Below are 25349 nucleotides of genomic sequence, written 5' to 3' on the forward strand. Positions count from 1 at the left end.
AGGTTTGGGTTACAGTAGCTTGTGTGAGCACAGAGCCAGAGGTGCTGCTACCAAAGCCAGTACCCCCCTCCCAGTACAGCCCTGCTGTATAATCCCAGCACCATTTTCTTGCTTACTGGGAGCAGGTGAGCAGAATATTGAAGTTTGGATATTACTACCTACTGTAGAAGGTGGCTGAGCAGCGTTTTCTTCCCATCCAGAATACATGGGCAAAAATGTTACACCTCACCCTCATCCTAGAAGAGCCCATCAGCTCATGGCCTGGGAAAATAAACTGAATTATTCTTTTCTGAACACAAGAAGCTGTTTGGGGGGTTTCTGTTTTTGTATGTATTTATATATATATATATATATATATATATTACATCTGTATAGATGCAACTAATTTATACTCTTTCCAGCCACCCTTGATTTCTGCCTCTCACCAAAGCACTAAGCTGAGCACTGCCAGGGGTATGTTTCCATCTAGTCTCCATCCTGCGCCCCCTACGGATCTCCTGCAATGGTAGAAGGCAAAACTGTATGTCCCCAGAGTGTCACCTTTGCTCATGGCCAGTTGGTGGATGGAGGCTCCTGAGCCAACAGTGCTTGTCCAGGAATCAGCTGTTGTAACGTCAAGGCAGTCTTTGGAACAATTTACTGCTTTTTATTTTCTTATTTGGGTTTTGGTTTTTAGTTTTGGGCTTGGTGGGGCTTTTTTTTTGCCATTTATTTTTATTGTAGGCAGGTTATTTTCCAGAAAGCCTCTTCCTGGAGAAGGCTCCGGGGAGACCTTAGAGCAGCTTCCAGTACCTAAAAGGGTGACAAGAAATCTGGAAAGCCACCCCAAAGACTGCCTATGGGGTGGAGGTCAATATTACTGAAGGGGAAGGTGAGGGGGGAGCCTCCAGGATCACCGAGGCTGCTTTAGGGCAGTGAGGGGAGGTCCTCTCAGAGGGAGTGAGCGCTGAGACTTCACACCACAGGTAGGCACCTGGTTTATTCATGTGTTTATTTGGGTAGGAAAAGCACCTTATTCCCGTTGCTCATTAGCGCTGCCAAGGCCACCTCCACCACCTCCCACTGCCACCCTTCAACCATAGCTCCCCATCTCCAAGGCAAAACCCAGCCTGTGCAGACACCGGCCTCATGCTGGGGGAAAAGATGCCTTTCCTGGTACAGAAAACAAGGACAAAGAGGAATCCGTGGTGGTCTCATTGCACCCAGACCCATTGGCCTTGTCATTACCTCCTCATGCCAGGCAGGTGGCACACTTGTGGTGCAAAGGAGGAGCTGTGGCACTGGTGAATCTGCCTTCAGGGCTTTGTACCCCCCACTGATGCTCCTCTGCCAAGGTCTTCCAAAAACCAGACAGTCCAGAGGTGGTCCCTCCCCTGTCCCAGTGGCAGGGTGTCCCTACACAATGCCCTCACTGCGTTTGCTCCTCCATACCACCAGTGCGGTCATCAGCAAGGTGATGAGGATGGGCAGCAGGATGAAGGGGCAGAGGATGCTGTTGGGGGGGTCGTGCAGCGCCCGGCCGGAGGGGGAGCAGTTCCTGAAGTACTGTTTGTGCACGGCGACGAAGAACTCGTCCACCAGCCGGTTGGGCCAGTAGCAGTCAAGCCTCTCTGCGATGAGCGCCGTGCAGTTCGTCAGCTCCCCATAGGTGCTGCAACACAGACAAGGGCACTGCGGTGGCACCAGGGACTAGCACCCTGACAACAGCACTCCCCCATAGCGTATAAAATGTTAAATACTTTCTGTTATGGATGTGTTTGTTACTTGAGGAGAAGGCTGCCTGGAGACCTCCCAGCAGCCTTCCAGTATCTGAAAGGGGGCTACAGGGATGCTGGAGAGGGGCACTTCATTAGGGACTGTAGCAATAGGAGAAGGGGTGATGGGTTTAAACTTAAACAGGGGAAGTTCAGGTTAGATACAAGGAAGAAGTTCTATACTGTGAGGGTGGTGAGGCGCTGGCACAGGCTGTCCAGAGAAGCGGTAAATGCTCCATCCCTGGCAGCATTCAAGGCCAGATTGGGCAGAGCCTTGGGCAACATGGTCTAGGTGTCCCTGCCCATGGCAGGGGGCTGGAACTAGACAAGCTTTAAGGACTCTTCCAACCCAAACCATTCTATGATTCTATAAGTAAATGAAAACAGAATTAATATTTACAGAAATAACTAGAAGAAAGGGTTTGGATTTCTCTTTTTTTTTTTTTTTTCTTGGTTTGGTTTGGTTTTGTGCGTTTTTGCCGAATTTCATGGCCAGACTAGTGCTATCAGAAAATACCACTTGTACCCACATAACCATCTGGCACCTTTAGGGGAAGCCCTTCAGAAAACCCATCCTGAGCAGCCAGCAGCCAGGCAAGCTGCTCTGCTTTCAGGGCGATGGTTCAGCCAAAAGGGGACAACAGGGAGTACATCAAATCTACTTAAAATTCTCTCTGAATTGCCTAAAAACAGGGGGGTTGCATCTGAACCAAGAGCATACACTTCTGAAGCTCATCTCTTTGCCCTGCCTTATTCTGCAGGTCCACAGGACCACAACCCATCCCACCTCTCACCGGGCAGCACATCCATTTTTTTTGAGGCTATGGATAAAAGCGTATATAGAACTGTTTCTTTCCCCATGCAAATTAGGCCTGATGCTGCAGAAGCAGAGCAAACCAAACCCCAGCCAGCCAATTAAAAACCCACCTGGGGGAACAAATACTTTCTAAGCAGCTTCCCAGCTACTTGCTGCGGATTCTGCATCTCGTCAGTAGGGTTTCTGGGCTGGCAGCAGTTGTCTTTGCTGTACTCATTGGCACACTGCAGTGCTGGAGGAAACCCCCTCATTTAATTAATAGGGCACCTGGAGCTACTAAAAGCAGCTTCTGCTCAGCATCCCAATATGCCAGATTACCATTTCCCATCCATCAGCATCCTTAGGAGATCTCGAGAGCCGAAGCATCGTCAGGAACCAGAGGGGGAGCGATAACAGAGAAGCTATTTTTAAAACTGAAGGGCTGTACAGCAGCTGGCTTAGCCCTTCCCCAGCTCAACCCGTGCTTCTGTGTAGATAAATACCTGCTTCCACCATTCATAGGCAGGGAGATTGAACTGGATGAGCTTTAAGGTCCCTTCCAACCCAAACCAGTATGTGACTCTTAGATTTTCTGCCCTTTGCTCACACAAAGCTCACACAAAGACCATAGTAGTTTTATGAACAGCCAACTAAAAGCAAAGCCAAACTCTGCAACGTAGCTGGGTGTTTTGATTTCTTCCACTTTATCTCATAGACCCTTTCCCATCCATCGACATGGGCTGCCAGCCACCACTCAGGCCATCCCTTGCCAGCTGCATCTCGTGGTGTTCAGGCAATGGTCCTGCAAGACTTGGACCACCTTCTGTCCTCGCATGCAGAGCACCCAGACACATGGCATGGAGAACCTTCTCCCTACAGGTACATTACCAGCTACCTCAGAGGGGTACCAAACGGATATGGATATATATCCCATTTGCTGAGATATGGATATACCAGACTGGTCAGGCCCAGGCTGCTGCTTGCAATGCCTTGTCAGAAGGGATCAAGATCCCACTGGAGAGAAGCAGTGTTGATGCCAGGGGCTGAGCATGCTCTTCCCTGCCACAGCCACAGTGAACATTCATCCCGGTGTGTCTCCAAAGCGGCATCTGGTTCTCTCCCTCTCCCCATAAGCAGAGCCACATTATGATGTTAGCACCACACTAGCGTGGTCCCACTGGAAATTCAGCCTGTTCCAATGGTGGAACATTTCAAGGGGTTGTTTCCCTACTCAGAATGGCTTCCCCTTGCCATCCCTAGCTCAGACCAGGAGAGCGAGGTCCCATCACCACACTCAGCCAACCAAAGCTGAGCCAAACTCTGGGAGCTGCAAGGATGATCACTCTATTTCTGGGGTCCAGAAAGAGATGTAATCCTCAGGCAGAGACTTAAAACTCTCTTTGGAGGGAGGGTAGAGTCAAGCTTTTAGCTTTCAGACAACCCTACAGCTCATTTGAAAGCCTCCATCTCCCAAAACACCATCTTCAGCTGAGAAAAGGCACAGACCTTCCAAAACAAACCCTCCAGAGATTATACCCTTGCAAGGAGGAGAAAAGCACTGCCAGCAGGGTGCAGCTGGGACCACCCTGGAGAGGATGGTGAGGACAGAAAGCCAAGTCAGTGTCATGTGGGCATTGCAATGCCTGGCAAAACACTTAGATCGTTTTTGGGGGAGGACCTAAGAGATCTGAATTCCACCAACCCCAAATCAGAAGTGGTGGGCAGAGAAACACATGCATCCTGTATCCTTTCCTCCCTCGCCCCACAGACCAGGGGCTGGCTGTCCTCCAAAACCAGCCTTATGGCTGAAAGCTGGGGGTTAACCCCAGAGCAGATCCCTGGCTCGGCTTCCAAGAAGCTCCATGATGGAGCCTGCACCATGGCATGTCCATGGCCTAGTTCAGTCAGGATAAAAGAGTCCATAGAAAAGCCACCGGGCCATGGACCTGCACCATGGCATGTCCCCACTGCTCTGCGGAGCAGCCAGAGGATCTAAGAATGCAACATCTAAGGATGATTGCCCCCAGATTCCCAACCTGCCTGGGAGCAAAAGGAAGCACGTGATTTTAATGCTGCTTGCCAGGGTCTGTGTATAGGAGGTGAAGCCCAAAGCTTACGTGCCATGTGCTATTCATAACAGCCAAAGCCAAGCTGCAAAACTTGGCTGGCATCAGAGGAGTTAGTTAAGATGGTATTTGGAACTACAGGATGTCTTTCCATTTGGCGCCTCTGCCTCCACGAGAAGGTATTTGAAACCCTTGCCACTTGCAAGGAATGTACAGAAAAAATCCTGGGCAGAGCGCTTGGGTTGGTCCAGCTTCCCCCAACCTGGAGGATAACTTCGAGGAGAAGCATCCCTAAGTCATGCTCCCTTTTCCCAACCAGGCTGGGGCTGCTCCGGGATCTTTCCCAGTGCCAAAAACTGCCTGCAGCCCAGCGACTGCTCCCAAAGGAGCAGCAGCTCTCGGGGACTCACCTGAGCTTTGAGATGGAAGGATACCCATGGCTGGAGGAGTGCTGAGTGTACAGGGTGTCCTCAGTGATGGTCAGCATGTCCCCAGAGACCACCAGATGGGGAGAGAGGGAAAGGAGCAGCAGTCTGCATCCACATCACCTCCCTCTTCTTTCACCTCTCCTCTCCCTGGCTTTGCCTTAAATAGCAACATCTGAAATTAAAATGCCTGAAAAGACCAGCTTTCATTACTGAAACAAAAATAAAAATTGGGATTAGTTTGCTGATGTAGGAAGCACTGGGAACAGGGCAGCTTATCCCAACCCATCCACAGTCAGTGGGCAGGGAGACAGGCAGCCCTCCCTGAGGGGCACAGCTTTGCTTAGCTCTAAATATTGTTTCTCCTACCCAACATGAACTGCAATTAAAACTGTTTTCCTTGTTGCCATGGAAACAGTTTGGATTGAAAGGATGCTGCAGCAGGAGGCCAGGCAGTGTGGGGACCACGTGGGGATGAACGCCCACAGGCAGACTGGGCTGGGCTGCTGGTGGGAAGCAATCGAGGCCTGATTTACAGTTTGATGGGGTCCGAATGCTTACCCTGCTGTAAATCCTAAGCAATGCCTCTGGTTTTGTACCACTGCAACCCAGACTGGAATTTGATCTGCCATTTATTCCTTGCCAGTGCCTAGGTGTGAACAGTGTTACACTGGAGAGACTGGTTGGTGTTCACAGGATCACCAGCTCTCCCCTTTTGCCACAGGTATCAAGATTTTTCCTATCCTCCCCAAACCCCTTTGCTTCAGAAGGGAAAAAAAGCAGCCTTACAAACCCCAAAACAACACGAGTCTTTCCTTTTGTGTTGTAAATTAAGAAATTGATTTCTTCCTCTGCAAAGCTTCAGGGCAAGCTTGCAGACATGCTAAAGGGATATCCATCAGGGACATAGCAACCTGAAGATAAATAAGTAGATAATGAGATAAGAAGAAAATGGGTCAATCTGTTTTCTATAGATAATGGGTAAATAACCCAAAGACAGCGAGTGTAGTGACAGCTGTAAGAGCAGCCCCTAGCCAGGGGTAGGAGTGGGACAGGGTACCAGGACCTGGCAGCATCATCCCTCATTTCTGGTGCTGCCTGCAGCTGTCAGCCTGCACGCTCATACTGGGCAGCTCCTTCCCCACAGGATGAGGGGAAAGCATTCCCCTGAAATCTTTCGGCATGCCACAGGGCAGATATATTTGGAATGAAGGCGCCTGGCTCGGCTGGAGTGACTCCTGCAGCTGCGGCACCGCTCAGCAAGGCAAAAACTATTTTTCAGGAAAACAAAACCTTTTTTGCAGCAGGACAAAAACTGCAGAAAAGCTACTGAGAAGTCATCAGCTCCTGCTGGTCATGGGTGAGTAGCCGGCAGCCCAGTCCCTCCTGCAGTCTCAATGCCACATAGAATCATAGAACCATAGACTGGTTAGTGTTGGAAAGGTACTTAAAATCATTTAGTTCCAATCCCCTGCCACAGGCAGGGACGCCTCACACTAGACCATGTCACCCGAGGCTCTGTCCAACCTGGCCTTGAACACTGCCAGGGATGGAAGATTTACCACTTCTTTGGGCAACCCATTCCAGTGCCTCACCACCCTCATAGTACAGAATTTCCTTACATCTAAGCTGGACTTCCCCTGTTTAAGTTTTAACCCATCACCCTTTGTCCTATCACTACAGTCCCTGATGAAGAGTCCCTCTCCAGCATCCTTGTAGGCTCCCTTAAGATTCTTGAAGGCTGCTATGAGGTCTCCATGCAGCCTTCTCTTCTCCAGGCTGAATAGCCCCAAAGTAGCTGTTCTGAGAGAGACCACAGCTAACCTCAAAGCTCAACTGCCATACTGATGAATCTGGACCTGCAATCAAAATAGGCAAGTTGATCTTCAGGATAATCAGTCATGCACAGCTGAGCTCCTCATCAAAGCAACTCGGCCAACACCACAAAACAGAGGAGCCCACAGCACACCTCCAGCTAAACAGTCATCTAGCTTTTGAATAAAAGGGTAGCCCTGGAAAACAAAACTCCAGGATGCTCAGTCTAAATCATCCTTGGGTCAGGGATCCATGGGACAACACCACAGAGGGACTGGAGAGACCAGCTCAACTCGATCAGTGAGCAACCCAGCAGACACCAGCACACAGGAGCATCTGAAGATCACTCGTCCTTTGGGGAGGAAGAGAAGGAAAGAAACTGGAGAACCCAAGGGAAAACACCTCTCAGCAATCCTTCCCTCTTCCCAGGAGACAGTGTTCACAGCATCTCATTCCTGAAGTGTGTAACAGCTCACACAAGTTTCCCTGCTATATGGTAAGACTTGCACATGAAAAAACATCAACTTTCCCCAAATAAGCACAGCTAAGAAAGCCAGCAGAACTCATTGATGATGGACCAACCTTGGAGTTGGTGCTTGTCTACATGGTCCAAGCCCAACCTCATCAAACACTCCTGGTCCAGACAGGCCCCTCTGTTACACCTGAAAGCAGCAGTTCCAGTAATGCAAGAGCTCAGTTAATACCTCTGAGGGCAAGATGAGAGGAGGATAATCTGCAGCCTATAAATAGGACCAATAAACCACAATTACAAACTCTGCTGAGACAACTCATTTATTCAGATGTTCTCATCGTGTTATTCTCAATTGAGCAGTAAATGATGGGACTAACAGGCATTTCCCTGCTAAATGCTGTGTACGAGAAATCACAGCCCCAAACCAGATACTGCTGATGGTACGGGGCCTAGCAGAGGCAAAACCTTCAAACATATCTCTTTCTTGTTTCAGACAGGTTTCAAGCATCAAAATTCCTTTGTCAGGGGAAGATATGGAGAGGAAACAGGCTCTAGGACTGCACCATTTCTTTGTTTTGTGCCTAGGAGAAGCCCAATCTTTCCCCCTAAAGCTGGAGGGTTGACAAGCCAGCCTATACCACCCCCTACCCACTCCTGCTGGGACATTTCCTAACAGTGCTTTTTCTCCTAAAAATCACAGAATCCCAGGCTGGTTTGGGTTGGAAGGGACCTTAAAGCTCATCCAGTTCCACCCCCTGCCACGGGCAGGGACACCTTCCACTAGAGCAGGTTGCTCCAAGCCCCTGTGTCCAACCTGGCCTTGAACACTGCCAGGGATGGGGCAGCCACAGCTTCTCTGGGCACCCTGTGCCAGTGCCTCAGCACCCTCACAAGGAAGAACTTCTGCCTAAGAGCTCATCTCAATCTCCCCTCTGTCAGGTTAGAGCCATTCCCCTTGTCCTGTCCCTACAGACCTTTGTCCAAAGCTCCTCTGCAGAAGGATTAAAAGGGGATGGTGAGTCCCAAGCACACTCAGGAAGGATCTTGAGTATGGTGGCCACCTAAAATTGCTGTCCTTCCAGAGCAGCTTATTTGCAGCAGTAGCTAAGCTATTTCTACCTGATTTTCCCAGTGACCTGAGGGCACAGGAAGATCAGAGAAATGTCATTGCTTAACTAACCCTGAGCCTTGCTTTGCTGTGAGCAAATGGACTCACACAATCAAATTACACACTGTAAGTTTATCAGCATTTCCTCCAAGTGTCTCAAGGATAACAAGTTTAGTGGAAATTATTTAGGAAAAAAAAAAAACAACCAACAAACCAGGACATGGGAGATGAAGAACAAGCTCTTTAATACACCTCTGCTTCCTGTGAAATGGCTTTGCTGAAGGAGGAGATGGATTGCATCTCACCAGTCTTGCAGATAGGACCAAACCAGAATCAAAAGCAAAGTCCTATCCGTGGGACACACTCAGCCCCTGCACAGGGACAGCTCTGATGGGATGTCTCCATGGGTGGGAGTTCATCCCCAGTGAGGTGGTTATCCCCTTCTCCTGCCATTCACTGCAGCTGGACCACATCTGGATGCTGCCTGCAAAGATGTCAAGAGAGACATGGGACAGATCCCATGGAGCCCCCAGGGCCCGGGACATTTCTGAGGACCAAATGAGATTTCTCAGAACCAGGAAACCACCTACAGTCTTTGCAATCTCTTTTTTTTGTCACCAATGAAGGGGAAGGAAAACCCAAACTGTCCTTTTCTAAAACCTAGCTATCTATAGGTGTATGTTTTCATACACACACATATATATATATATATTTTAATTTGGCATAGAAAAAAGGGCCATGAAGCAAGAAATCAACCAAAACCTTACAAAAACTCTGATTTTTGTGCAAAACACTCATGGCATGCAGCAACATCCACTCGCCGCTTCAAACTGACCTTGATCCCCACTTGTGTCTCAAGCCGCTTTGCTTTCCCAGAGAAAGGCCGCAGCACAACTGTGCTGCACGACATGGAAAGCAAGCTGAGAGTGGAGAGCAGGCTTCTCAGGCCCTCACCCCAACACATGGACACCCCTGGCTGGTCTCTGCAACTTCAATCAAAACCATCTCACCAGGAGAATGATTTATGCCATGGCGGTACTGAAAAACTCTGCTCTGCTGATTAGAAATAGGAAAGAGCCAGAACCAAACCAGAGGCATACCAAAAAAAGCCATCCCAGAGCACCATGTTCCACATATGCAACATCCTTGCTCTCCCTGATGCTGCTACACTAAGCAGGGTTTCATTATCACCCTCTTATCTCCCCAAGGTTGCCACCAAGTGCTCCACCAGAAAAGCAGACCGCACCTCTGCTTCTCCTACATCATAAATCACTACTAATTCTCTGACACTGATCATAAACAGGAGGCTCAGCAGAAGGCTGCCAGGCCACACACTGTGCCAGCTACTCCTTGTAGTTGCTAAGAAAAATCAACACACAACTTCTGGAAGCAGCAGGCAAACCAGCAGATCCAGTGGGATGGGCTGGGATTTTCTCACTGAGAGGTCTGAAGGCATTTCAGTGGGTTGTGGGGTTTTCAAGCTGAGTTAAGCCGTTAGGGATTGTCTGGGGAACCTGAGTACTGAATAAAAAGAAAGGAAAACCTCATGGAAAACATGTCCATCGAGCAGTGAGTCACCAGGAGATGTAATGGAGCCATGACAGGGATCCTAATCTACTGCCTTATTAACACATTGATACCCAGCATAGAGCAGGTATCTTCAGTCTTCTGTTGAAGCTCCATCACTGGGGTGTGCAGTTTCTTCATATGTATATAACTGTACTGAGCGAGACCACCATCCTGGTTTCCAGACACTGCTAGGGTGGGCTCCTTGAAAGCCCATTTAATCACCGAATGGCTGAGGTTGGACAGGACATCTGGAGATCCTCCTTGTCTTCTCCAAATGCCCCTGATCAAGCAAGGCCACCTACAGTTGGTTGCTCATGACCATGTCCAGGTGGTTTTTAAACATCTCCAAGGACGGAGACTCCTCAACCTCACTGGGCAACATGTGCCAGTGCTCAGTCACCCTCACAGTGAAAAAACATTTCCTGATGTTCAGAGGGCATCTCCTGTGCTTCAGTTTGCACCTTAATAAGATCCCCTGGAGCTGAACAGTCCCAGCTCCCTCAGCCTTTCCTCACAGGAGAGATGCGCCAGACCCTTCATCATCCTCGTGGTCCATTACTGGACTCTATCCAGTCTGTCCGCGTCTCTCTTGCACTGGTGAGCCTAGGACTGGACCCAGCACTCCAGGGGTGGCCTCACCAGGGCTGAGCCAAGGGGAAAGATCGCTTCCCTTGGTCTGCTTGGAACACTCCTCAAGCAGCCCCGGACACCGTCCACCTTCTGTGCTACGAGGACACGCATTTGGCTCATGTTCAACCTGGTACCCACCAGGACCTCCAAGGCCTTTTCTGCTGACCTGCTTCCCAGCTGGACAGCCCCCCAGCATGTCCTGGTGCCTGAGGCTGATCCTCCCCAGGTGCAGGACTTCGCACTTCCCCGTGTTAAACTTTGTGAGGTTCCCATTTCTCCAGCCTGTTGAGATCCCTCTGGCTAGCAGCATGACTCAATGGTGCGTTACCCACTCCCCAGAGTAGCATTGACCCCTGGGTACACACACCACTGGTTGCTGGCCTTCAATTACTTTGTCCAACAACCACCTCCCTCTTGGCCTGCTCTGTTCAGCCATTTTCCAGCCCACCTCGCTGTCTGCTCATCCAGCCCACACTTCATCAGCTTGTCCATGGGAATCTTAGGGCAGACGGTGCCAAAAGCCCCACTGAAGTCCAAGTAGAACGTCCACTGCTCTCCCCTCCAAGCCCACCTTGTGGTCCCTCCACAAGCAAACAGGATGGAATCAGAGAATCACAGACTGGTTTGGGTTGGAAGGGACCTTCAAAGCTCATCCAGTTGTAATCCCCCTGCAGTGAGCAGGGATTTGAAAATTAAAACCCAACACTGACCACCTTACACCCCAAAATCAAAGACGGGTGTAGGCAGGACAGGAGGGACATTACTTACCCCATGGTCTCATCCCAGTCACACCAGAGCCGTTGCCCAATGCCCTCCATGCTGAGCTGGAACTGCTTCAGGCAGTAGTGCTGGATCATCCAGCTGTAGTCTGCCTCCTGGCACGCTGCCACTGCGATGAAGTGATGGGCTGGAAGACAAGACGAGGAGCAAGATGGGTTAGCCCCTGCCTCCCACCATGCAGTCCCCACACAGCTTTGCACACTGAGGGCGTCTGCCAAAGCAAAGCTGAACATCACCTCACACCCCTCATCAAACAGCTCCCTCAAAACCTCCTTCTGGGGGGGGTATTTCCCTTTCCACATCACTATGACCATGCAACATCATCTGCCGTTACCCTCCCAATTGCTTGACACTACATAAATCAGTTATTGAAAATATGTCATGTAAGTCATAAATAAGTAAGGATGCAGATTTATTCTCTGCTGATCCCATGACATACATATTGAGACTTTAAATTTCCAGGGTTTTCGCTTACAAAAAGAGTAAGATGATGTTAGGGAATAACCCCACAGCTCCCAGTCAGATCCCTGCTGCTGCTGCTGAGCAAAGGACCCCTGAAAAATGAGCTGCATGATGCCACACTTGGAAACAAACATCCATCTCTGGTGGATGTACTTCTTTACAAGTTTGTGCACAACTAGTGCAATGCTGCTAGTGAGTAGAAAGGGAGAAGGGCAGTAATGCTACAAAGGGAAGCAGGCGCAGGCTTGAAGAAAATAAACCTTAGGAGAAATGATTTACTGAGCCTGGCTATAGATAATATCCTGGTCCCAAAGTGCCAGCTAGTGCCTTTGCAGCTCCTGGAGTACATTGTAGGCAGGCATCGCATACCAGCTCTATATTTTGCTACACATAAATAACTTTGTGCAAAATAATGGGGCTTTATTTTTATCTTATTTTTCACCAAAACAAAATTTAGCTATTTATTTAACAGTCTGCATATGAAAGCCATGGGACATCATCCTGCCCCAGGGATGACCTCCTTGAGCAGGCCCTCTGCAGCCCACATATATATTCTAGGAGTGCTTAGGGACCAGCATCCCATGGGAATGGGCAGGAACTCCGTACCCCCTCCAGGATTTGGATGCCAAGGGGTCCCCAGACCCTTGGGTGAGGTTTCTGGATGGCTACAGGACTCCCACGCTGCCTCCCACCATGGCAGCCACTTCAGCCCAGCTCAAAATAAGACAACGTGAGTTACCAAGCCAAGGAAAGGTAGGTGAGGAGCATTAAACCCTCAATGTTGCAATAATAAACATGAAATTATTGTAATTGAAAGCTCTCCCCAACTGATGCCATCCAGGGGCTCACCCTACGGCACCTGCATAATAAGACCTCAGCCAGAGAATCAGAGAATCAGCTAGACTGGAAAACACCTTTAAGATTATCAAATCCAATCACAGACAAGCCCTGCTCTGAAATGGGAAGGTTTGGGATGCTGAAGCAAAGCACTAAGGGAGGAAGAGGAGCAGGAGGAAGAGGAAGTTACAATATGCAATCATTTTACTTGAGAGATGGGCTGCAAACCTCAGTCCAGGCAGGCTCAAGGACAATTGATGGCTGGGAAGCTCTTCTCCTCTTCCCATCCCTTCAAATCTGGATGAATCAAGTGACATGGCTGAGGGAACACCAGCATCTAAGGGAGGTTCAGGTGCCACACCAAGGGGTCACCCCTTAGTGAAGACCATGCACTGGAAGGACAAGTGCCCTTCAAACATTATGCCCATCACACAGCTAAACAGCTTGCAGAGAAACTGCCTCCAGCAAATGTTTTCAGTGGGGAGCAGGAGAAAGCTGCATGAGGGAAGGGGGGGGTGTGTGTGTGAAGGAAAACAGATCACAAACCAGCTAGATGAGTCCCTTCACCTGGTTTCGCTCCTTCCACTCCCAGTTAGCACAGATGGGCCTAGAGACAAGTCATCACTTGTATACCACAAAAACAACTATCCTTGGAGATGCCCAAACATTTCCTGATGACCACACAGCTGCTCCTGCAGAACAGACCAGGAGGAAAACACCTTAACAGGCAGCTCCATCTTGGTTGGAGAGAGGAGAAACACTAAATAAATCATGGGGATGAAAGTAACTGAGAACCACAAACTGGCTGTGATGCCTGCAAAGCCACATGTATCTGGTAGCCAGCATAACAAGAACAGGAAAAAAAAACAACCCAAAACCCAACCCAATCCAAGTGAAAAGAAAACCCCAATGAGCATTAAGCACTTGTCATTCCAGCAAACTCAAAAGACCCTGCTGGGTTGGATGTGCAGGTGTAGGCAGCCAGGAGAGAACCAGCACATGAGCTTTGTCATCCCCAAGCATGCAACTTGTTCCTGACTCTTGTCTCAGCTCTGAAGGTCCTTCCAAGGCCCATCACTGTCTCTTTCCCCCATGGGAAATGTTCTCCAGGAGCTCTGGTTTCCCCATATGAGGACTTGCCTTCTTCAGATGGTGACAGCCAAGGCTTGGCTTGGTAACCCCATGGAGCAGTGGAGAGAGCGTGCTCCTGGAAGATGTCTTTCCCATACCTACACATGGGGTCTGTCTGCAAACCCTCTTCTCTGGAGAAACCAGATCCATCAGCCAGTGACCAAGACATTTCACAAGGACATTAGACTTTTAATACTGTGAAGGACTCTTTTGTTTTATACATTAGAAGGAAAGAGCATCCAAGAGCAAGGCTCCACAGAGCTTTAAACACTGCGAGGACCAAGGTGGGCACAGTGAGCACAGTTCTTGTTTTCAGCTGGCCAGGGAGAACTGGTTTTAGATTTAAATGCACATTTTAAGGTCAAAGAGAGGAGAACCTCCTGCCACATCTTCACACAGTCCCCACTAAGCACACAGATATTCCATGCTGGCTCCTGGACTTTCCCCAAACCCACATTCATCAACACAGCAGGCTGGGATGGGCTCCGGGTTTGTAATAACAGGGGTGGGGGAAAGCAGGGGGAGATTTTTGTATCTATCTCCTGGGTCTCATTCCAGAAGGTTTTCCTTCCCCCCTCAGCCCTGCTGACGGAGATGGTGTAAGTCAGCTGCAGTGAGCTGTAAATAACTGAGGTCTGGAGCAGTCACGTCTCTGTACTTAGCAGCATTCATTTGTGAAGGCCGTAAGGAGCTGCTGAATAACTGAGCTCCAAAACCTGACTATACCAGGGCTGAGCTGCCTCCCAGAGCTCCCTTTTCATGTGCCCTCAGCACTTCCTTTGGAAAAATGGCATCGGGAGCTGCAGGAATGCAGTGGTTCTCTGGGAACATTCCAGTGGAGCCATGCAGTATCCCCAAAGCCCTGTTTGGTTTTTAGGTGCCACCTAGATACAGAGCAGGGGGTCCTGTCCATCTTCCCATGTCTCCTCAGCGTGTGCATCATACAAGTGACACCACCACAATCCATCCTTGCAACATGTGTGCGCACTGCCTTCTGCGTGCAAAGATGTCTTCCGCTGCAAGGAGGCACCATCTGACATGGTGTTCATCTTGCTCAACAACCTACAGTGATGGATGCCCTTCACTGCCAAGAGGAGCACTGATTGCCTGCCAAAAGACATAACCTCAAGGAACCTTAAGTTGCCTTCTCACAGGGAACATCTGGAGAGCAGTGGTGAGGAAGTGATTGGAGAGAAGGCTTTTCCAGGCATCCCAGATTCTCTTGACTGCCCTGGGACTGATGTCCTGGAATGTCCCAGCAAACACCTACCAGAGTTTAGGTAGCTGAAAAACCCCCACATCGCTCATGTATTTCAGCAAAACACCAGTGTTGGTCCTGAGTTGTTACAAAAACCTAAGGAAAATAACTGGACATTTTTCCATTCCACATATTATAGCTGGAGTTTGGGCCAAGAGCTCTGGGCTCACAGCTCCAGAAAACAACCTGGGGGACACCACCTCTTCCTTCTCTTCCCTCCACCGTTGCAGAACCTCTCTTGTTGGACCTCTTCAGGTATATTAATGTAAAACCTCAGAGGTCTCATTAAATCTCAAATGATCAGAGATAATTGCAAAGTGTCAGTCACAGCAGGGCTGGCAATGAGCAAGCCACACGTAGCTAAACCCAAGTACCAGCAAAGCCCTGGGCTCAAAGAACAAACATCTCAATATCTTCTCCTGGGCCTCTCCCAAATGCTGTGTCCCCCTGTGAAATTATTAGCTCTCTCAGCAAACCTGAGATGAACTTTTCCATGCAGTTGTTTCGTGGTTTGGACCCAGTTGCAAAATAAAATCCAACAAGAGCTGGAAATCTGGTGCTCATCTGCTGTGTGTGCTTCAAGCCCTGCCTTTGCTACATCCCCATCCACTGGGATGAAATCCTGCACTGGATTAAACCTGTGAGATTAAACCAGGTAAAGCCCAGACAGACAGACGTGCTGTGTGCTGGCAAACCAGGTACTCAACAGGGAACAATGCTGGGAAGGAGACAGTAGCCTGTGGCTAACCCCAAACTCTGGGAGAGCAGGTTTGAGGTGTGGGGGATTTTGTAGGCACGGCCCTTGGAAAGCCGCTCTGTACATGCGAAGCACGTGTTCTTTAGTCTCAGGACACCTAAATTTGCTTTTCAACCCTTCTCTTCCTGTTAGGACCCACATTTACAAAGAGATCAGCTGAGACAGTCCTCATCAAGTGCGTTTCTCAAGCGGAGTTTCAACCAGGAGAGCCATCATGTCCACTGCTAATTAGTAACACAACGTAATTAAGCTCCAGTTTTCATCTTAAGACAGGTGAGCATCTGATACCCCACAAAGGGGCTTGAGCACCCTTGGGAGCATCCGTGGGTTGTGTCAGAACAAGTCCCCTCCCAGCACCCCAGTGCTCTGCCTGGACTGAAGCACGAAGCCAAGGGAAGGATCAGGCCCAGCCCAAAACGCTTGTGGGAGAATGGGGAAAGGGCATGAAGGCAGAAGATGAGTATGAAAAACATCCCAGTTTGTGGTCAGAAAATGGAAAACTATGGGGGGGGGGGGTTGGGGGGGTGTTGCCCAGCAGATGGTTTTGTGGGGGATGGAGCAAGTGCTTGAAGGTCTAAAAATAAACCCACTGCTCCAAGCAATGCTCACACGTGAATGGCTTGGGCTGGGTTCTGGCTGGTGCCTGCAGACCACTGACATGAGAGCATCACTGACCCAGGGACCTCCCTGAGCACTGCCCCTACCTGTCCACACCTTCTCCTACGCCTGACTTTGTGCTTCCCAGACAGAGCAGGTTTGGGCAGCCACTCTGTACATAGCATCTAGCTGGCATGGTGGTAATTAGAGCCCCAAAAGAGGTATGAGCCTGGCACTGGGCACCAACCTCCTCTACAGCACACCCATCTGAGGAGCACCTTCTCCATCAGCCTGAAGAAGCCCGTGGGGGACAGCTCCAGACAGAGTGCTTACCAATCAAACCAGCAGGAAACAGGTCTTGTACAAGAAACCTCATGCAGAGAAACCAGAGAGGGACGGGAAGTCACTCACACCAGTTGGGGAGAAGTAGGAAGAAAGGCACAACTGCCCCTTCCAGCATCTGCAGCCCCATAAGCCCCCAGGAAGGGTCCAACACCCTCTGCTTAAATATATACCTCCAATGGGGCTGCTTTTGGCTTCAGAGCTTGGTTCACCAGTCAAAAATGAAGCTGGAGCTTAGCAAATATGTGACCCCCTCCAGCTGGAGCTGAGGGACAGCAAAATGCAGATGTCGGGTTTGGGGAGCCACGGTGGCTGGCTCGACACTGTTTATTTCTCTATGGGAAAGGAGGGAGCTGCCTGTGAACCCCTCTGCTTGCTGACAGCCTGGGATACACCCCTGCAGTCAAATGAAACCTCCAAGCCCTGGCAGGGCTATTTCTGTCCTGGTTTTGCATGGGGAATGTATTTTTAAAGCCTATCCTCCCTGCCTTGCTGGGTCAGGCTGGAGGCACTGGCACCCATTCCAGGCTGCTCAGATCCAGCAGCTTGGGGAATGATGAGAGGGATGGAGGTGTCCAAACCCTGCAGGTAATTGTGGGGGAGACAAAGACCCACCCCCTGCTCAAGCAGCCTGTGTGAGCCCCCCCACCAGCGCAGGATCATCCCATCCCAACCCATCCCATGGCACAGACACAGTTGCAAACGCAGCCCCAGCAAGGTCTGCAGATGGAGGGCTCACCCCATGGTTTACCTGTCAGACAGCTTCAGTGCTGTGAAGCCACAAAAGCTTTCAAAGGATTTAAGGACTGCTAAATGACAAGAGACAGGGCTAGGAAAGCTCAACCATAGGAAACCACACATTTCCCTAAGAAACACGTAAGTGGTTGTGTCTGCCCATGCTGCTTTGGGGAGCGAGCTGCAGGAGCTGCTGTCCAGGGCAGAGCATCACCATGGCTCCCCTCAGGTCTGTGTGTTGCATCTCCTCCATCCGAGCTAACTCAAGAAACAGCCGCCCCAGACCCCACATAAATATTTGCTGGCCAATTCCATTAAACCCCAGCAAAATGAGACCTCTGTGCCATATAAGCACCATGGAGGGCGGTGTCACAGTGTAAATGCCATGCCACAGCATAAGCAGTAGTGAGGGTCAGTGTAAAACCTTGCTGGTTTGGGAGACGCCAGATACGTGAATGTAGAATTGGTAGAGAGAGAATTGGCCAGGCCTGGGATGGCCCCATTAGGGACCTGGCCATGTGGAAAGTTCAGGCAGCAGATGTTCCCCAAAATGGTCAGAGAAGCTGTGGCTGCCTCGTCCCTGGCAGTGTTCAAGGCCAGGTTAGACACAGGGGCTTGGAACAACCTGCTCTAGTGGAAGGTGTCCCTGCCCATGGCAAGGGGCTGGAACTGGATGAGCTTTAAGGCTCCTTCCAACACAAACAATTCTGTGATCCTATGATCTTTGGGAATGAAGCACAACGTGGGTCTGACGGATACACTGCGGACCTGCCAGCACTGTCTCACTGCTGCTTCCGGAGGAGCATCCCCAGAAAGCCTATTTCTGGAAGGACATGGACCATACGGAGGCAGCGTGATGATGCTCCAGAAACACTTCTGGGGATAAACACTACCGGTCATGAAGACTTGCTTACGATAAAAGGCAGTAAGAGGAGAAGGTCAAACGGAAACAAGTGGATCACAAATAAGCATCAGCACCAGCTCAGCTGCACACCAGCAGCAGGACACAAACACCTTCCCAGCAATTGCAGCATCTTACACCAGCACCCTGAACTTCCCAGTCTCCTCAATGTACCTGCAAACAGGGTACACAGCACCAAAGCACTACTGTTGTCTACATCCCTACCTATGGGGGTTGGAGCAACCTGCTCTAGTGAAAGGTGTCCCTGCCCATGGCAAGGGGTTGGAACTGGATGAGCTTTAAGGTCCCTTCCAGCCCAGTCCAGTCTGTGATTCTGTGGTGAGAGGCAAGCTCCAGTCCCCACTCCCTGGACCCTGCCCCTCAGTCTCAGCTCTGCAGCCCCACAAGGAGCAGGGCTGCCGCACACTCCACTGCGCCCAGAAGTCAGCTCCATGGCTTGGTCCCTAATTAGGGCCGCTTTGTGAGCAGTGGGCTAAGGAAGCCAGTCAGCACACAGCTCTGGAGTCCTGTGCCCTCATCTCTCTTCCCAGCACCTCCTCACCACATCCTAGCTCCCACTGCCTGCCAAAGGGACCACAGAATAACAGAGATTTCCCTGCCCATCACACCAAGGCATCTGCTTTTCCGTGGGACAAGGGACCTTTGGAGAGAGCCTTTTGGAGAAAGAGCCTTTTGGAGAGAGGTTTTTGGAGACAAGAGCCTTTTGGAGAGGGCCATGCTTCTTCATGGGCATTGAGGGGTCCTGCTGCCAGTGATAGGGTCCCTGCATCCAGAGTGGTAGCCTGCCCTCATGGGATGTCACCTGCTTTCCTCTGGTAGTGTGCTGCCCAGCTCCTGCCCTGCTGTCCCATGGGTGGCCCCTGCTCCCACCACAGCCTGAGCAGAAACCCCTACCACCAGTCAACAAATGTACCATCAAATCCACTCGTTGGAAGTGTCCTGCCTTATCAGGTTAATGAGGCGTTTGCCTAAGAGACAGAAAAAAGCCCCAGACAGACATTGCATTTGGGCAGCTGGCTCCTACCTCAGCTTCAACAAAAAATTCACTGGCATTTATTTTTATGCAGCTTATTTTGTGCCCTCTTGTAATGCTTGAGGTAACTATAAAATGATAGTGAAAACTCAAACACCCCCATCCTAACAAAAACCAGAATGACAGCGAAGTATCAGCTCGATGGATATATCGATTCCTTCACAGGAACAACAGGATGCCAAAACTGAAACCTCAAATATCCTTTTGGGTATGTTCAGTTGTATGCAAAATATCTCATTAGTCCTGGCTGGAGAAAAAAAAAAAAATCTATCTCTATTTTGCCTTGCCTAATAAAATGAAGGGGAATAACCTTTCCAGGAACAGGGATGAAGTCCCCCTTTTCTACAAGAAGATAATAAATCAGATTAAAAGTATTTAGGTTCTTTAGGGAAAAGACAACTCTAGTTCTCCTGAACATCAGGGTGATTAGTTTCCTGAAGTCTTAAGAAACATGAAAATGTTTTGGGATGGTGTAAGGCTTCCAAAGTACTAAATTACTGCAAGATACAGCAACTCCCTCAACAAGCCCCACAGAAAACTGTTTCCCCAGGCTGTATCCCTGCCACTCTTAGGCGATACTTGGGCAGCAGAGATACTGCTGCACTATGTTAGTCCTCTTCCCAAGTTCAGTTTATGGAGCACCTACAATGCAACAGCCCAAACAAAGATCATTCTGATAGAGGTTTTCACATAACAGCTCCTGTAAGATGCAGAATACGCAAGATAGACGCTGCTACTTTGCACCTCATAGCCCAGTGCAGGATAGTCCTGCTTAGCTGAGTCACAAAGAGTTCACTTTTTGCCCTATAGTATTGCTGTTAAATAATTGCAACTACTAAATACACTGAAATAGGCTGTTCAAAGAGCGAGGACGCTTCTTCAGTTTCCCTCTCCACCTCAGTCTCCCCACATGGGTTCACAGGCGTTACAGTATGTCCTTGTTACCCATCAGCCAAGGATACTTCCAGGAACAGAACTCAATCTTAATGTGTTCCTAGATTTGATTTTGTGTGAGGCAAAATGACAAATACTCTTCTTCCCCCCACAAAAAAAAAAAAAATCATGTGTTAAGTAAAATAAATTCAAAACCAGCTGAAAAGGGAGGAAGGAGGAAGGAAATCAAAACCCAGGCATGCTGAAAACCAACTGCCATCTGACTGCAAATCAGGAGAGGGAAAAAATCTGTCATGAGCAATTAGTTATAAAGGTAATTATATCCTTAATGAACAGTAGGCTTGTTTTAAAAATTATATGCCTTCATTAACCCACTCTTAACTCAAACCAGGTCTGACCATTAGCACCATCAAATACCCACTTGCTGACCCCCAAGAGCTGAACCAGGGATCCCTATTTAATTCTGGGCATCCATCTTTTGCAAACATCAGGGGCTGAGTGGATGCCAACCCAGGGAGACAGAGGTTTCCAGCATCATCATCCCAACACCTTAACCCAGCACTGGACTTATGCTTTAGGATTATTTTTAAAGCATCACAAAGCACAGCATGCCAAGAGGGGCCAGATGTCAGCTCAGTCTCAAAGCGGGGCTGGTCTCACTGGATAAAGCCAGGGAGAAACAAGCACCACACTCAAGACTCAAGAATGTTCTGAAGGCAAACACTCTCTTCTCCCACCCCCACAACTATTTTCTTCCCTCAGCTATTTCAGTTGATTGAGGCTATAATAAGAACAGGGAAACTAACACCAAAGTTAAAAGTGCCTGGCATTGGTTTGGAGACAACGCGCTTTCGATCCTGTTGGTTCAGGTTTCAGCAGGTTTGTGTCTGTTAAACATGAATTATTCTGGTCCACGGCACTATGAACCATTTTACTGAACTACCTTAGAAATAAAAAGAAAAAGCAGTTCCCAGGCAAATGTTATTCACTCCAACAGATTGCCTATAAAGAGGAACTTAATAAATAAATATATATAAAAATTAACCGTGGAGAAAACCAAACTGTCTTGTTGGTGTAGTTCTCATAGGCTGCAAAGAGCAACAGCTTAACAGAATACTGTCCATATACGATTTCCACGCTAAAATCTGCTGCTGAACCATGTGAGCAACCTGGGGATAATTCATTTCCCTTTTAACTGAGGTTTCTCAATGCAGTTTTCTCTCCTTCCAGCTGAATAACGTGCAGAGATGGCACTTGTCTGCAAGTCACACACACAGACCACTGCTGTTTTCCTAACAGAAGATACCTGAAGTATATGGGGAAGCCTGGAGGGATCACATCCTGCCTCTACCTGAAACCCAGCGCTGCCAAGAGGTTTCAACCCAGGCTGCTGTCCGTTTCACGTGCCACTGGGATGCTTTCCCAAGGGGTCAGGCTATGGTTTTGCATCCTCAAAAGCTCAAGCTGTAGAGCTCACAGACAAGGTACGAAACCATTAAGCAGGTTCATTAGTGAATTTGGACATAAACAGTATGGCTTCAGGAGCAGCATCCATAGCACCATAACGGCACCTTGGACTTGGACTTCCCTGGTACTCACCTATCAACAGCACGAATTTGCCCAGCCAACCCTAGTCATGGTTGCATTTTAGAAGGGAAAAAGGTATTTAGCTACCTGACCACGTTGAAACATGCCACATCTCCCCCATAAACTCCTCTCCCTCAAACCCGGTGCTGCCCCATGGTGTTCTCCATCCTTACTCAGTGCAGGGTCTGTGCCAGTGAGGGCTGTGACCCCTCTCTCTCTCAGCCTGTCTCCAGAGCAGAGCTGCTCCAGACCTCACAGCATCTCCATGGCCTCCTCTGGACTTGCTCCAACAGCTCCATGTCCCTCTTGTGTTGACTGTAGCCAGCTGCAACTCAATGTGATATGAATTGATTTATTAATGTTTTACTGGCCTTATTTGCAATTCTCCCTTAGCTCTTTCAGCAGCACACCTATCTGGAACCCACAAGCCATCACAGCAGCAAAGCACAGCACTGTGTGCAACCAGAAACGGGCACAGGAAGCGACAGCAAATGGGGAACGTCTGTCCCCGTGGGATATCCAGCCACCTGCTAGCATGGTTGTGAGTTGCACCACAGCCCTGAAAGCAGGAAGTGTTGCCCAGCCCTTGTCACACCAGCCAGTATCCCTGGGGATGCACAAAGGGACACTGGGTGGTGCCACTGGCATTTCCCTGCACCACCTCCAGCCAGCAGTACAGCAGAAGTGCCACTGAAGGGGCTTACCTCTCTATATACCTATGTGGCTTTCAGCAGAAATAACAGTTTGCCTGTTAAGTACCCCCTGCACAACTCTGACCTGGCTCCTGAACCATAATCCCACCCCATCCATCATCACCAGCAATAATGAGTCTCCTTGTGAAACCCAGCACTCGGGTAACCCCTTACACACCAAAACAAGGCTTCAGAGCAGTGTAGTGCTGATCATCACTGTTCCCAGTAACAACGAGCAAGAGCATGGCTCATTCCCTCTTTCTGAGCAGCCAAAACCCAGAAAAAGCTTTCTTTTACCTCTAATGGAAGTGGTTACCTTGGAATACAGCTGGATCTCCAGCCTGCTGAATAAGACCAGGGCAGTGGATACCCTGACCATCCCTGCTTTTTAGGGACACCGCAGCCAGTTGCAAAGTTACTTTAAGCTTGAGCTTTACAAGAAAGGCTTTTCTTGCATGGGAGGAAAGCTCAGCTGATCCTGCCAGCATCTGGACCCCAGCTTTGGTACAGCCAGGAGGTTATGGTGGCAGGTGGACAGCAGTTCATAAAGTTCTCAGCCACCTGGGAAGGTTCTTCAGTGACCAGGGAAGCCGTCCAAGAGCATGTCCCAAGGCAGTGGCAAGCACAAGCTGGCAGTAAAAACACCAGCACAGGGCTGTAAACCTCATCCTCCCTCCCTGCTCACTGCCTTTCCACAGCCCTGTCTGTGTGTAAAGCAGAAAGGCTCAAACGGGGGATTTCTGTTGTTTTTTTCTTTAGCAATCCATCCACCACCCAACACCACTTCAGTGGCTCACACAGAGGCAGACATCCTGCTAATGGGGATGGAATAGAGCAGCCTGGAGTTATCACCAACTCCTGCTCTCTTCACTTCCCAAAGTTACAGTGCCCAAACCAAGGGAAGGAAGGAGCAGCAAAAGGGGGAAGGAATTGGCAATACAGAGCTGACAGAAATCCGAACTAAGTAGGAAACTAACTAACTAACTAGGAGACTAATAGTCCTCGCTGTCAGCAAAATCAGCCACAGGTTTGTGTGTGGGAATGCTCCCTCCTCAGCCAGGAAGCCCGAATCCTTTCCCTGCAACCAAGCATGGACGGCACAGACTTCTCATTCCTGGGAATAACCACAAGCTAGAGAGTAGTAAATAGATAACTGTGCGATACAGATAAGACCTTTACATGCAGCATAGCTCAATGCATTATTCACCAGGGTTTGGAGGAGAAAACCGAAGAAGGAAGTGAAAGAAGGAGAAATCCAGGCTTCCTCACAGAGCACTTTGATTTCATGGAAGATCAGCGTTAGGACGAGGGTCTCAGTTCCCCTTTACGTAACCTTAAACAAACACACTTCTTCCATAGAGCACCAATATGTGATCCTTCCAAGCTTTCTGCTGCAGATACATCAGTTACAAACACTGCACAACCTGTTGCATATGAAATGCTGGGAGCATCACTGAAACCCAGGCACGCTGCACCCTGAGAAAATAACCAGGCAATGCCAGGATTTCCAACCCGGTTTAAAGTCAATGACCTGCAAAACCCAGAATGCCCGACCTCAGCTTGCTTGAACAAGCACTCGTAGCTGGGCCCTCTCCCTGCGGCTCAGAAATAGGTAGACAGAGACTCCTAAAGCAGTCTCCTGGTAATTAATTTCCACTTTTGAAACAAATGCCAGAGGATGTCTCCCCGCGCAAGCACGCCTCAGTAAAATCTCACCCACCAAACGGGAAATCCTACACAAAACAGGCTGTATTTGACAGCATCTTCATCTGACATATTTAGAGGCCAAGTGAGATGTTTTGTTATGCCCTGGAGCTCTCAGATGATTTCTCCTTTCCATTTCCACCTGCTTTCCGCGCTGGCAACTTGGCACATTTCAGGATCGGGTCGGGGTAAAGCCTCCGAGGAGGCGGCCAGTGTTGCGCACCGTCTCCGCTCGCAGGGCAGAGGCACCGAGGCTTCCAGGGGAGCTTTTCCCGCTGTCCCCACCCCACGGTACCGCCGCTCTTTCCGCGTCCCGCCCGGCATCGGTAAGTTTGGAGCCCGGGGGTGCGCAGCTACTTACCCAGCACGAAGCAGAGAAACCGCCGCGGCAGCAGGGCCATCGCCGCTGCGCTCTGTCCCGCACACCCGGCCCCCGGCAGGGAGCGGGGTGGCGGGCAGGATCCTCCCCCAGCGCCGGTCGTGGCTCCCCTTCTCTCCGCTCCCGGTGGTGGTGGGGACATGGGGCGGGCCCAGTCTCCGGCCGGGGCCTTCCGCGGTGCGGTGAGGTGAGGTGAGGTGCTCCGCCGGGGGTCCTTGCGCACAGCCCCCGGCTCTCTCGTTTAGTCGAAGCCACCACCGAAGGCAGGTGGCTTCAGCAGGCTTCACCTGAGACCGTCATGCCCGCGGAAGGCAGCGTTAGCTCCATCTCCTCCCGGTGGAAAGGGCAGGTGAGTGTCCAGAGCCACGGGACAGGGAACAAAACAAAGCACCCAGAAATCCCTTTTTTCTTAGCCCTCCTTGCACTTCCACCATAGGAATTTCTGTCTAGCGTCACGCTAAAAATACTCCCTTCCTTCTTTTCACAGTGTTGAATATGAACATAGAGGATGCAATGCAATCTTAGGAGGAAATGTTTAGTGGTTTGTTGGGAGGTTTTTTGCTTGCTTTAACTGAGCGGAAAATCCTGGCTGAGCTCATACAGC

The 25349-nt window shown here is 49.7% G+C and overlaps 1 protein-coding gene across 1 annotated transcript; it reads right to left on the reverse strand.

Annotated features, from left to right (window-relative positions):
* Nucleotides 1-972: 972 nt before the first annotated feature.
* On the reverse strand, nt 973-24899 carry RAMP1 (receptor activity modifying protein 1). Its single transcript, XM_062634454.1, has 3 exons — nt 24728-24899; nt 11404-11542; nt 973-1651 (listed from the first exon to the last, which is right to left on the reverse strand). Exons 1-3 carry the CDS (start codon nt 24885-24887, stop codon nt 1396-1398), a joined length of 555 nt encoding a protein of 184 aa, XP_062490438.1. The 5' UTR covers nt 24888-24899; the 3' UTR covers nt 973-1395.
* Between the last annotated feature and the right edge of the window lie 450 nt (nt 24900-25349).

Source organism: Pezoporus occidentalis, unplaced genomic scaffold (genome assembly GCF_034315485.1).
Source record: "Pezoporus occidentalis ecotype Australia unplaced genomic scaffold, CSIRO_AGI_Poc_V1 ctg426, whole genome shotgun sequence".
NCBI classification, from domain to species: domain Eukaryota; kingdom Metazoa; phylum Chordata; class Aves; order Psittaciformes; family Psittacidae; genus Pezoporus; species Pezoporus occidentalis.